Source organism: Syngnathoides biaculeatus, chromosome 8, assembly GCF_019802595.1.
Source record: "Syngnathoides biaculeatus isolate LvHL_M chromosome 8, ASM1980259v1, whole genome shotgun sequence".
Taxonomy (NCBI): Eukaryota; Metazoa; Chordata; class Actinopteri; order Syngnathiformes; family Syngnathidae; genus Syngnathoides; species Syngnathoides biaculeatus.
The window spans coordinates 8450410-8464664 of NC_084647.1; the positions used below are offsets into that span (position 1 = coordinate 8450410).

Genomic DNA, 14255 nt, shown 5'->3' on the forward strand with positions numbered 1-14255 from the left:
CGTGCCGCCCCACTAGAGCCATCTTGTTGAAATTGTGCAAACTTTCGGGTCTCGGTACAGTCCTCGAAAGTCACTTCCACATCTTTGAAAAGACAGATTTGATATTACAGAAATATCCATCCATTTCCTTCGCCACTTATCCTCACGAGGGTCACGGGGAGCGCTGGAGCCCATCCTAACTGTCAATGGAGACCCTGAACTGGTCGCCAGCCAATCATAGGGCACATGGAGACAAACATCTGCACTCACAATCCCACCTACGGGCAATTTAGAGTGTCCGATTAATGTTGCATGTTTTTTTGGGCGATGTGGGTGGAAACCGGAATGCCCACCCGGAGAAAAGCCACACTTGCAGGCACGGGGAGAACATGCAAACTCCACACAGGCGTGAACTGTGAGGTCAACGCTTTACCCGCTGAACCCACCGTGCCGCGTTACAAAAACATATCTATCTATAGATATATATTTACAAATGTTATTTCAGTTGTCTAGCCACTGTGTATGATAGATTTTGTGGATGGCAATATCTCAATTTTAATGCTGGACGTCTTCTGCGTTAGTGAGCCAAAAACAATTTTCCACCCCAGTGAACAAGGAAAAATGATTGTATTCGATGGAAAATTTGATTTCCATATGCAGTGCTCAGTGTGGCATCCCGACTTCTTCAGTTGAATCATCATAAATCATACAATAGAAATTTCGGGACCTATTCATTGAAATTATTTGGGAAACATTAGTGGACTTCACAGCACAGCAAGAGTGTAAAGACCATGGCACTCAATCAAGAGATGAACTTTGACCTTCATATCATCACCTCTTGACAACCTCACAGTGGAATCAAACAATAACGCGTATCAAATACACTTGCATGCATGCATAATGCAGTAGACACGTCAAGGGTACATTACACCTTTATTATTCCATCAGCTCATTAAAGAACAGAGGAACTCTTAAGATTGTAGCTGTACAAAACAAAGTTCCACATAAATGGAATTATTAAAAATGTGCACATTTGTGGCAGGTCAGCCTAATTCCATTGTCGTACAGAACTTTTATTGGATCTCATTGGATCCATCAAGCACTCAAAACAAGCAGACACATAGAGTGAGAGGTATAATTTTTTTTTTTTTTTTTAATTCAAATCATGTTTACAGAGTTTATGCAGTCGTCATATCCGAAGTAACTTTTCCCGCCCGGTTGATGATGGCAAGCGTACATTAAATGACACTTTTAACGGTGCGGCTAAAAGTTGTCTGAAATTGTCCTCGCTCCAAACGCGATAATAAAAAAAAAAAAGATGGAAGACATTTTCTCCGGCCGAGGGGATGCGAGGATATATCGCGGCGGACCGACGATTACGGACTCGGAACGGCAAATAATGGAAAGGGTTCATTCGTAAGGCCACTCACTTTGTGCGCTGAGCTCTCTTTGGCACCACGCTGAAGCGCACTTGCAAAACGAGTCCGTTTGAAAGCCGAATACGCGGCAGGCCCGAATGGGGGCGACCGGCCGGGTGGAGAAACACTTTCAGCTGCCTGATCTTTTCATTTTTCAAAATACTGCGAGGTTAACAGTCTGAATTCAGAATTCCTGCTATTAAGCACAATCCTATCAGGAATTTGTAAGAAAAAAAAAAAAGATTACCCCCCATCCCACCCCACCCCTCTCCTCTACTGGAATAGTGCACATACTGTAGTTATGCGATAATGGCTAACTATGTGGGACAAAGATTCTAGCTGGCGTTCTATCCTGACAGACATATTTGGAAAAACTGCACGCCCGTCTTTGGCGTTGCCACGCGTGCAGAATACAAACAAAATGTCATGAAATACTTGTACTTAGCAGTTGAAGAGAAAAGCCAAACAATGAGGCATTAAACAATGGACGACGGTAATAAAATATAAACATTTCTAGTCAGCTGTCACAACCCCACGATTACAGGATAGTGGATATAAATTGTAGGATTATATTGCTTGATTTAAGATCAAACAGAATCATTTTAGTTGGATGTCGCAGTCAGGATATGCCTCGCCTCATCAAAACTACAATATTTTAAAGCAGGATTCAGTGGCATGAATATCAAAATAACACCAAAGTTACAACATATTCTTTCATAGAAAACAAAACATGAAGCAACCATCACAATGGAGCTCTGAATATATTGGAGGAAAAACTAATAATCTATAGCTACATACTTTACTTAGTGAATTCAATTGTCTCCTTCTTATACTGAGGGACTTCTTCTTACATTTTCCTAAGAATATTCTTTGCGAAACGACGCTCTTCACAAGCTCCCTGCACATTGAGACGGTTACAGCATGAACAGTTAATACTGTACACTTGGAAATTGTTTCGACCACACCATTGACATGAAAAAAAAAAAAAAAAACATAAAATAAAATCTCTCTCTTAATCAGCAATCATGTTGTTGTTGGTCCATTCCATTTTTTTTTCCTGAGATGCAAATAAAAGGAAGTCCCTCGAGCACATCGATTGATTCTGGTGTTTTTGTTTGGGTCAAAAAATTCAAGTGTGGCGAGAGAGATTGGAGGTTAATAACTGAGCAGCGGTTTTGTACAGTACAAAGCAATTTATGTATTGCGCACATAGTTTAAAAAAAACCTTTATAACCGTGTAATTAACAAGGAACATTTGAATTGTTTACAAAAATGTGTGGTTCAGTATTTCTATTTCCAGTTGTTTATGTGACAAGTTGCTAGCTTTAAAAAAAAAAAAATGAAAGCTACATCAACATTTCAACTTTCAGAGTTTGATGGGATATCAATTAAAATCCATAGTGTGTCACAATTTTTCAACATTTTGCTGTCCAGCAAATTGTGCATTTCATCTATCAGAAGGTAACAAGCAAAAAAACGTGAGTTTAATTCCGTCATCAAAGAGTAGACTGTTTGGTGTTCATGTGTTATTATTTTTTTTTTTAAGAGAGTACAAATAGTACAATTCCATATTTTTGACACCACCTCCAAATCTTAATCCATAAAATGCACAGGTGTGTGAAATGAAACAAAGCTGAACGTCTTTTTTAGCAGATAGTTTGAGGCGTCTTTCTGCTTTTGAGGTCACGCAAACACAGCGTGGGGCTGATTTATGGTTCACCTTGAAAGGTCACAGTTGGTCGCGGCCACACTCGCAAAAAAAAAAAAGCTTGTCGTCTTCTCAACATGGCTGGTGCCCTCGGGAACAAAAATACATAAAAAAGATTGCTTTACTAATAAGGCCCCACGGGATTCAAACGTGACGCCCGTACTGACTTTTGTCCACATCAGTGAAAAGGGTTGGGCAAACGTTTCATTTTTAAAAAGTGACATGGCTCAGTTCATTTGTACAAGGTAAAAGTAATAAAGTTAAAATATTTTTTTAAATATGTTGATATATTCATATACACTACAATAATTCATTTTCATGAAGACAATATCTGACAGTGCCAACTAGGTATCCCATCTGCCCCATGGTTCTGCGGACCCGAGTTCAGATCTGGCCTTGCCTCAGTGGAGTCTGCGTGTCGTCTTTGTGCCTGCGCGGCTTTTCTCCGGGTACTCGGGCTTCCCCCCACACCCCAAAAACCTGCCTGCAGGTGTCAATGGTTGTTTGTCCCGCATCTGCCCTACAGTTGGCTGGCGACCAGTCCGGGGTGCATCCCGCCTTTAGGGATAGTGAGGATAAGCGGTACCGTGCAATAAAAACATTAAAATGTTGCATATTTCATTTGTATTAAAATAACCAAGTAAGAACGATAGTAAAAATAAAGGAAGAAATATTTTCATTAAATTTGGGGGGGGGGGGGGACACCAGCTAAATTTAAGCAACGAATATGAGGAGTCTTGCTAATGTAAATGCTTGGTGGGGTGTAATTAAAAAAAAAAAAAAAAAAAACATAATTGGGCGTATATGTGGGCCCCGGGCCATACTTTGCCCCCACCCCTCCGATCGATCGATGGGGTCCAGTCAAGGTGCAGAATAACAAAAGAAGTGCAAAGGTCAGTTCTTTGCTAATCTGCCTGCGCCTTGGCAGCAGGGGGCGCTGCAGTCGCAGCGATCAGTCTGGCCGCGTCTTCCCGAGGCACCGCCGGGCCTCGCTGGCCCACTTCCTGCGCATCCCCTGGTTCCGCCCCGAGCGAAGTCGGTCTCTGCGTTCCGGCTTGGCCGGCGCGCACTCTGAGCCTCCAGGGGTGCAGGAAGAGCGCCGGGTCCGGCATGACGGTGGGCTCGGCGGGACCGCTCACCTTCTCCCTGGGGACACACTCCCGGGCGCGCTCCGTTCTGGAGGAGGCTCTCGTGTTCTTGCGCTTGGGTTTGACCGCAGGGGGGGAGCCGGACGGCTGCCGGGGAGGGACGCCGTCGCCGCCGCCGCCGCCGCCGTCGCCGTCGCCGTACTGGGTCGCCTGACCGGAAACTCTCGCCAGGAGCGCCTGCCTCTGCTGCAGCCGCTGGCGATGCAGCTTCTGCTTGGCGGCGTGCAGCTGGAAGGAGAGGCACGCCGCCGCCTCCGTTTGCTTCTGCAGCTCCGCGTTCAAGACGGTGGAGCAGTGGCTGCGGCGTTTGAGCTCCTCCAGGAAGTGGCGCTCTTTTTCCTTCAGGTTGGCTCGAAGGGCTCCCACCAGCGCCCCCTTGTGGCTCAGCTCCTTGCGGATTTCCCCGATGGCGCGCTCCCGCTCGCGCAGCCGGTCTTCGACATACCTGCAGCGGACCTCCAGCAGCTCCTCCTCCTCTTCCATTTCTAATGCGGTGGAACGTCAGAGAAAGAGAAATTGGGAAATTTCCAAAAATGATTCACAGCAACGTTTTGACAACAACCCCGTCACAACCAATAGCAAAGCGGATGAAAACGCGAGCATGCACACGCGAGAAACACTTGAGTGAAGCGGGATACTTTCCAGACCCATCCGCAGTAGCTGAAAATATGCTAAACAACCCACAATTACTACTAAAAGAACTCCTACAGGCTTCAAAAGTATTTCAACTCAGTGTACCGTAATTTCCGGCCTGCAAGCCGCGACTTTTTTCACACGCCTGCGGTTTCTGCGGTTATGCGGCTCATTTCAGCATTTTTTTCTAACGGCAGCAAGGGGAAAAGGGAAGAGTGAGACCGGTGGAATATATGTGCCGAGGAAGTGACTTTTACCGGTGTGTTTTTTTTAAACGACCCTGTTAGCACAATGCTAGCGTGTTGCTGCTATGTTGCTACCGGGTCTTAGTGATTTTTACCAATATGTTTATTTTTAACCGGCCCTGTTAGCGCCGTGCTAGCCTTACCGCTACGCTAGCATGTTTCTGCCGTGCTACTGTCGCGTCTCATTGATCTAGGTATGTTTTTTTTTTTTTTTTTTTTAATCGACTCTGTTAGCGCTGTGCTCGCGTGCTACTGCCACGTCTCAGCGATTTTTACCAGTATGTTTTCTTTTAACCGGCCCTGTTAGCGTGGCGCAAGCGTTGTCGTTAGCGTGGCGGCGTTAGCATTAGCGCGGCAGCGGTAGCGTTCTACTCTCTGTGTACCGCCTTTCTTTGTAAATATCTCGCGTTTCAATGCGGGCACTTGCGGCTTTTACACAAGTGCGGCTTATGCATGTACCAAACGGTATTTCCTTTCCAAACGTACTGGGTGAGCCTTATAATCAGGTGCGATCTGAAGGCCGGGAATTACGGTAGACAAAGAGAAAAGTGAGTTCACCAAGTTCTTCTGAATTAAATCGACAAAAATTCCCCAGGACACTCCGACATCTTGCGGAAGGGGGAACCGGGTCCGTATTTTCTACTTTTGAGTCCCTGTAACTGGAGCTCTCCTTGACATTCCTGCACGCCTAGCGCTCTCTTTTGAATTCCAGGAAAGGTACTCAGACACAGAGTCGCCCATCCTCGCCACGCCCGGGCTGAGCTCATAATACTCGAGACTTCATAATGCGATCTCGGTATCCCGCCGCTGGTTTTACCCCCACCGCCCCCCCACCCCCACCGTTTGGCCTTTAATCTCTCTCTCTCTCCTTTCTTTGCATCTTGCTACTTCTGGTTTCGCTGGCCTTCTGCCGTAAACAGACACCCCCCGTGGGACGACAAGGGGGAGACGATAGCGGATCGATTTGCCGGTAGGGGAAGAGAGCGCGTACCAGCCTCGGAAAACGAGACGGTTCTAATAGCTGAGTAATGCGGCTGCACCGGCACCGCTCGGCTTCTGCCGCCTCCTTTTCGCCCGCTCTCACGAAAGCTACAATTAAAACATCCAGCAGGGGGCAGCGTGTTGCGCGTCGGAACAGGCCGTCTTCCCGGCAATTTGCCCTCATCGAGCTTTTTAAGCCAGTTGCTCGTTTCACATCCGATTGCTGAGGGTCGGCTCCCGTCAAATCACTCAAAAATCATTTTGTGTTGAGGTTTGTCAGGAAAGTGTCGGAGAGGAGGAGGAACGAGAGAGGAGAAAAGAGATGTCCCTGGGGGATGGGGAGGAGGCAGGCGTGTTGCTGATGCTGCATTGGGGGTTGTGCTCGGATAGAGAGCGAACGCTTTTCACCAAGCCGACGTCCAAAGATGGGAAAGACGGACGTAAATTACGTCATGTGCTATAAATGGACTGCTGGGGATTTGAACTCTCCTTCCACGTACCTAGTTGGCTGCGACCCGGAGGTTTCGACTTCAGTTCGTTTGTCAAATCTGAAAAGCGAGAAAAGAGGGGAAAAAAAATCGTCAATGCGGAAATCGCGTCACGGTGTCCATTTTCAGCCAAACGACTCATTAAAACCATCGTACGAGTTAAGATTGCTGCACGCGGCGCAAAAAGGCCATTTCCCCGTCTTCAAACATAAATAATGAAGCTAAATATGACACTTTGCAGTCCCCCGTCAGAGACTTGGCCAAGTTACGCTGCTCGTCAAAAGTCTTTATTGCGGTCAGATGCCGCACAAGTGCAGATTTAGAAGCATTGCTTATGAAATCAATAGGTACTCAAAAAACAAAAAAAAAACTGCTGACTGCGCACTATTATTATGCACAATATTCAGTAACCGGGGCCAACTCCCTCAAAACAATGCAAATTAAAACAAAGATATAGTGTTAGATTTGAAAGAATACGCTAAAGACCACGTGACACATCCATTATACCCTCAAATAATAATTATACTCTTTTGCAAGTCATGTTGTATGCGCGCAATTATAAAAAAAAAAACAACAACAACGAGGTGTTTTGATTCGTACGTCTGTCGATTTCATAGCCACGTCAGAACAATTTTCCACTGCACTGAGTGGCTTTTGCCTTTTGTATCCAATCGTATGTTACGACATAAAGTCCGTATCCATCTGAATGATAAATATCAGAGGGTCAAAAGCCAAAGATAAATAGGACATCATCATCATCATCATCAGGATTAAAACCGTGATCGCATGTGACATTTTTGGCCATTTTATCCACATTTCATCATCCCCTGCCTGGGATCCTTTGGATGGATTACGTCTGATGCGCGATTAACGCGCGGTGCCTTTGAGAATTAAAGATGAATGCAAGTCGGACATTATTACACTGCGAGTGCGCGACTTGACGACGATTTTCATACGTGTATGCAATGTTCATATCCACGCATCGTCATGGAAAATATGGCTTCCTCTCAATGGCCGCAACATCAGGTACGCATGCACAAACCAGTACATAAAACTGTATCAACAAGTCCTCCATCACTCATCTAATATTCCATTTTTGTTACGTTTGCAGCGGGCATGGGTTTAAAGCAACAGCACATCATACAAACGCCCCCATTATTTTGCCCCTCTCATAATAATTCAAACGTGTCCAGTGAGAGTTGAATAATAATAAGAATCTTTTTTTTTTGTTTGTTTGTTTAATGATGTCACTGTCACACCCATGTTTTGCGGCACTGCAGTATTCTCACATGCATGAGCGTGCAGCCGGGAGAGGACGAGGGAAGAATACAGAAAGAGAAGGAAAGAATCGAGAACATTAAGGAGATTAGCCGTCTTCAGGCGACATTTGCAAGCGTCACTTGACTTGTTCGAGCCTCCGCCGTTTACATTTTGGTTCAGGATCAGACAAAAGCAAACTTGACACTTTTTAAAAACGGACAAACAAATGTCAAGTCGACACAGCGCGGAGGAGAAGAGTTTCGTTGACGAGGCTGACAAATATGAACGGATAAAAAAAGAAAAATCTCAAAGTCCGATTGTCCTTCAGGAAGCGGGCCCTCGGCTCATTTTTTGGAACGTCCGAACACATAAAAGACAAAAAAAAAAACACCGTGAAGTGTGATCGCTTTCAGTTGCCGAGAAACAAAAGCTGCTTGAGTCCCTCGCGGAGACCAAACAGCACGACGGGCTCCTCCGTTTGCGTCGTTTACTTTACATCTGACTCTTTTGCAAGTACAGTGGAAAATCGGTACATGACTATGGAAGTAGATGAATGCCATCGGAATTTGAATTTGAAACGTAACCTGAAATAGGATTTGAATATGAAATCCCACAGAAAACAGGATGTGTCAAGTGATCACATTTTCAATAGTTGCTACAATTCGCCGTCTAAAATTCAGCGTCTGTGCCACCGGGCAGAACAGCCAGCCAATCGCAGTGACCCTTTCTTTGTATGTGACGTCACGTGACTAAGAAAGCGTGACTGCGATTGGCTGGCTGTTCGGTCCTGACCTGAAGTAACCCTGCCTTGGTGGCCCAGACGGTGAATTTCAGATAGCGAATTGTAGCCGGTTGAATTGTTAACGTTGAAAAGTTACACTGAAATGCAACGATTGCAAATGTGATCACTTTACATTTCAAATTCAAATCTTGTTTTCGGTGACATTTCAAATTCAAATCCTATTTCGCGTTTACATTTCAAATTCAAATCTGGGCGGCACCGATCTACTTCCGCAGTTGACAAACAATTCGGGGAGTGAACAAAAGTTGCAGAGAACACAAAACTGCTGAGGAGGAAGAAACGTAAAATAAAAAGGGGGCTCGCTGATGATCCGATTGGCCGATAGCCATCAGCGTATATCGCATCTTTCATTTAAAAAAGGCCAAGATGTAATTTGGCAGGTTTTTTTTCATAATGAAGTCTTTTCACATTTCAACCTCGCACTCTATGTAGTTTTACCCCCCCCCCCAAAAAAAAAAAAAATGGTTCCAACAAAGCCAAATTTTTGTTCAGATTGGAATGAATTAATTCTAGTTCTCTTCATTTCAATATGAAGCAGCGCTTTGGTTCCAGAATGTTGCAGTTCACGAAGTAATTACGCTTACGGACCGAGGCTCCGCACGGTCGCAAACACCAGTTTGCAAATACTGTTTGCTGATTGGGAGGAGAGAGGTTCAAAGGTCATTCTCTCCCTGGAGACATTTAATGAAGAAAAACAAAACGATTTATCTGCGCGTGTGCGATAAGATGCAAGTGAGAGGAACGCACGCACATGCACGATGATATAGTTGCGCAGAAAAATGATGGAGGAGGGTGTTTTCCAAACAAGTGCTTACATTTTTTTTTTTTTTTTTTTACACACACACGCTTGCCTGTGTATCAGAGAGCGACCTAATTCATACGGATTACTAAAAACCACATGATGCACGGCTTAAACATGATGCTTACATCATTCTCAAATCACTACATTATACAGTACGTACATCCCGTATCCCTGCGAATATATTCGAATATTTGGAACGCCGCATACGGTTAACCTTGTAATTTCAAGGTTTTAGAGAATCAAAAGTCATAAAATGTATCGAAGGGCACGCACACATCCATCCGAGCATTTATGTAGCTGAATTTAATCGAATGAACGACGGATCGAGAAAATGATGTCATAGAAAATGATGTCATCTCCAGGAAGTGTCGCATGACATCACCACGTTGTCACCGTCTGGCATTGATTCATGCCAAAGGGAAGCCGATCGGGTTGGGTTGGGTTGCCGATCGATACAGAACACAAACGCAATACAAACGATTGCCGTGCGGCGTCTTAAGCGGGATACGGAACCCAAAATGAAGACCAAGAACTTGAGTTCAGTCTTCAGTGGAAGGACGCAAATGAACATCTTGGAGGTTAAACTACAGAAGTTTTTGTTTCATTTTAAATTTGCGAACGATCAACAATCCATGCAACTATTTTCCATAAAATTTTTCCCCGTTTGGTTTGCAAGCGTACAGCAAGATAATCACATGCACATTCGGACCTATGAATAATTTACAGTCTTGAAATTAACAACCATTTTTAGTATTATTAAGTATTCTCGTAATTCTTCAAGTACATTGTTTTCAGTTAAAAAAAAAAAACGTTTGTAAGTGAACAGTTATTCCTGCACGGTCAAGTTATTTATTAAAAGAATAATATGAAGGGTTTTGATAGAGGAAAAATAATCATCTGCAACATAATAGAAAGAGAAAATATTCAGATCTGATGAAGAGACGGGAAAAGTACTGATTATGTGCCGAAATTTCCGGCCTACAAGTCGCAACATTTTTCACAGGCTTTCAACCCTGCGGCTTATGCGGCTAATTTGTGCATTTTTGCTAACGGCCGCAAGGGGGCACTCCAGCGGAAAAGGGAAGAGTGAGACCGGTGGAATATATGTGCCGAGTAAGTGACTTTTACCGGTATGTTTTTTTGTTTTCTTTAACCGGCCCTGTTAGCACTGCACTAGCATGTTTCTGCTGTGTTACTGCTGCGTCTCAGTGATTTAGGTATGTATATATATATATATATATATATATAATATATATATATATATATATATATATATTTTTTTTTTTTTTTAACCGGCTCCGTTCGTGCTGTGTTACCATGTCGCTACGATGTAGCTGCCGCGGCTGTATTTTTTATTTTTATTTTTTTACTGTTTTTTTTTTTTTTAAACCAGCCCTGTTCGTGCTACCGTGTTGTTGCTACGCTAAGCTAAGCTAAGGTATTAAAACTTTGAAAACTCTTTTCTACGTACCGTCTTTTTTTTAAATATCTCGTGTTTTAATGTGGGCATTTGCAACTTTTACGCAGGTGCGGCTTATGTATGTACTAAATGTACTGGGTGAGTCTTATAATCTGGTTCGCTCTGTAGGCAGGAAATTACGTACTCTGCTAAAAAGTACTAATACTCTTTGAACAGCTGCACGAATTTGTACTGCGATAGACTCTTACAAGTACTTGAGTCGAAAGCTAGCTATCCTTGGCTCAAATTTCAGGCAATCAAGACAAAATGTGTTCACATAGCTTTGATAATGTGAACATAGCAACAACAAAAAAATGCTAAAATAGAAATAGATTAGGTTACCTAGATTTAAAAAAAAAACACTTAGTGCAGTATGTTTTTTATTTTAATTAGATTTTTTCCTCTAGATTTACATTTTTTTGAGATTCATAAACTGGTGGTTTGGGCTTGCGCAAAAGAACAAATTTACTGAGAAACTTTCTTCTCGCCAATGTCAAACAAAAACGTAAATAAAGGCCACGTAAAGGGAATATCGTACCTCAACCATCATTTTTCCCATCATCAGTCGCGCTCCCTCAGCTGTGGTGGACTTTACCGATCGCTCTAAAGTGACGTCATCAGGAGGTTGAAAATATCATGCGCATGTTTTAACAAAATAACGAGTAGAAAGTAGAGAGGTTGGTTTCCCAACGTAGGGAGTCAGCCGGACAAGGAAAAACTGTCAAATGCAGGATTTACTTTGTTGCTTTCTGCCTCTGCGTAAGCACAGAAGGAACCAGCTGCATCATAATTTTGCCGCATCCATTTTTAATAAGACAACTCACCCGAGCATCGTCTCTGCAGGGAAAGGATCTCCAGGTGGAGCCCGCGGAGCAAGGTCAGGTGCTCTTCCCTGAGGAACGCCACGCTCCTCTCCGTGCTCTCCAGCTGTCGGGCCGGGTTGCTCTCTTCGCCCATGGCGGGGTTTGCACTCGCAGGGCGGGCGAGGGGGCAGCGTGGGCGCTCGGAGGGGTGGGGGTGGGGGGGGGGGGTTATCACAAGGGTGGCCAAATTCCGGCCAGTTGGAAACTTTCCATTGGAAAGAATGGGAATGTGTGGATTGGGGGAGGGAAAAAAAACAGGAAGGCACAGAATTCAATGTTTGCACTTCATAAAGAACTTTAAATCGAGTCGGGGAATTTTCTTTGATCGCCTTGATTTAAATTACCACTAAACTACTGGATTATTTTTTTTTTATATTGCTAAGGAAATTTTTGGTGTAAAAAAAAAAAAAAAAAAAGTTACTGTAATTACACACTCAAATGTGAGGAAGAGGAATGTAAGCTATTTTTCATGGATGTACGCTTTGGGGAAAAGAAAATGTTGACATTATGAATTATGACACATTCAATGCCCAATGAAGTCACAACAATTCCATAATTTCCATTGAAAAGTTTCCAATTTGGGATACTTGACAAATCCTCCGCATTCATTTCCGATGTCAACTCACAGGACACTTTCCAGAAATTTCCTGGAAATCTTCCACCCCTTCGGAAACGGTAAATGGGACACGCGATCTACGGACGAACCCCGCGGAGCTCCGGCGCGGCTTTGGTCAAAGATGCCATCTCGAGAGAACTTCTTGCTCGGGTGCTGTCCAGAGGAAGAAAGGAATGAATATTGGACGCAGCTGGATGGGAACCATAAGCGCGTTTCGTCTCCATACCTTGCGTATTAATACAAAGAATGGAAGAAAGTCGACCCCGGGGGCTCACAAACGTGCCGCTTCGCTGCTTGCAACCTTCACGCGAGTCCGTGGAAATGAACGCTGCTCGTCCTCCACATTAAAAAAACACAAGTTCACCTTTGACGTGCGACACAAACGTCGCGGCTCGCCCCCTACTGCGAGCCGTCGTGGACGATTCCAGTCGCGGGGCGAACGAGAACACCGCGGTGAGGTCGCGCGAGAACAAAACGTCGGACCACACGGGGAGGGGGGACCTGGCCAGCTGATTGGTGGGATCATGGATGATAATAATAATAATCGAGGCACGTGACACGCCCCAACGCTGTGTCACATGTCTGTGGACGGCAAAAACAACAACAACAACAAAAATAATATACAAAAACTTGAAATTTCGACCATTAGCTGAATAATGCCTCGATTCCTCTGTCAGCTCGGTCTATCCAAACTGGATATGGAAAGACATTATGAACGTCCGCTGGTTTTATGATTTAGACAAAATAGCAACATGAAGCGTTTAATCATAAGTAAATGGACATGGCTGCGCATTTTCCATACAGATCTCAAATGACGTATTTTACTTACACAAACATATTAAAATGAGCTCACGTGATATATTTTCCCCATTGTTTTTGGTTATTTTTCAAAGATAATTATCCATCCATCCATCCATCCATCCATTTTCTTTGCCGCTCATCCTCGCAAGGGTGCCGATCCCAGCTGTCAACGGGCAGGAGGCGGGGTTACGCCCTGAACTGGTCGCCGGCCAATCGCAGGACACATCGAGACAAAGAGTCGCACTCACAATCTCACCTACGGGCAATTTAGAGTGTCCAATTAATGATGTGGGAGGAAAGCGGAGGGCCCACCCGGGGAAAACCCACACAGGCGGGTCCATCCTCAGAACTGTGAGGCCAACGCTTTACCCGCTGACCCCACCGTGCCGCCTCATTTCTTTACTTTACATAAACGCATGAAAAGGAGTTCACATAATAATTATTATAATTCCATAATTTTTTGGAGGGTTGGGCTGTATGGTCTTTCTTGCTCGGGAAACACCCGTAAATGTCAGGCAGTGGTGAAAAATTAAAGCTTTGTGATGGCAGATTGAAAACAAAAAAAGTGCAACAACTTTCCTCTCTTTTGACACTGATTACTGCAACACAGCATGACAGATGACAACTTCATTCATAATTCCTCCACAAAAACAAACAAACACAAGGAGAAGGATCTATAATGATGATCTTTATTATAACATGAATTAATATTGTTTTATAAACATAGAAATCGGAGTGTGTTTGGAGAAACTAACCTGTGGCAGAAGATATAAGTGATATTGACACTAAACTGATTATTTTGTGCTTTGTAATACGAGATTCTCACATTCACAGACACTCGTCCAGGTTTTAAAATAAAAAGTTACATTAGAGTGGTCGAAAGAGGTACAGTAAACTGCCAACACTTGCTTTGGAGCAAATGACCAAACAGTATTACAGATGTTTATAAGGAAGGCCGCTGTGATCAAGACGGAGCAGCACTTCCACTTTCTGATGGGATTCGTTCGGCCGGGAAGAATTTGGGTGGACGACTGCAAGTCCAGAGCGGAATG

The 14255-nt window shown here is 44.0% G+C and overlaps 1 protein-coding gene across 1 annotated transcript; it reads right to left on the minus strand.

Moving 5' to 3' along the window:
- Positions 1 to 624: 624 nt before the first annotated feature.
- Positions 625 to 12872, minus strand: ccdc92ba (coiled-coil domain containing 92Ba). Its single transcript, XM_061828304.1, has 5 exons — positions 12629 to 12872; positions 12413 to 12555; positions 11748 to 11991; positions 6613 to 6660; positions 625 to 4738 (listed from the first exon to the last, which is right to left on the minus strand). Exons 3-5 carry the CDS (start codon positions 11878 to 11880, stop codon positions 4011 to 4013), a joined length of 909 nt encoding a protein of 302 aa, XP_061684288.1. The 5' UTR covers positions 11881 to 11991; positions 12413 to 12555; positions 12629 to 12872; the 3' UTR covers positions 625 to 4010.
- Positions 12873 to 14255: the final 1383 nt, after the last annotated feature.

Excerpts from the sequence above, each read along its gene's own strand:
- ccdc92ba (XM_061828304.1), bottom strand. The coding sequence starts at position 11,880 with ATGGGCGAAGAGAGCAACCCGGCCCGACAGCTGGAGAGCACGGAGAGG. Across the intron at positions 6,661-11,747 it reads CCTGCAGAGACGATGCTCGG|ATTTGACAAACGAACTGAAG; the intron begins GTGAGTTGTCTT and ends CTCGCTTTTCAG. Across the intron at positions 4,739-6,612 it reads TCCGGGTCGCAGCCAACTAG|AAATGGAAGAGGAGGAGGAG; the intron begins GTACGTGGAAGG and ends CCACCGCATTAG.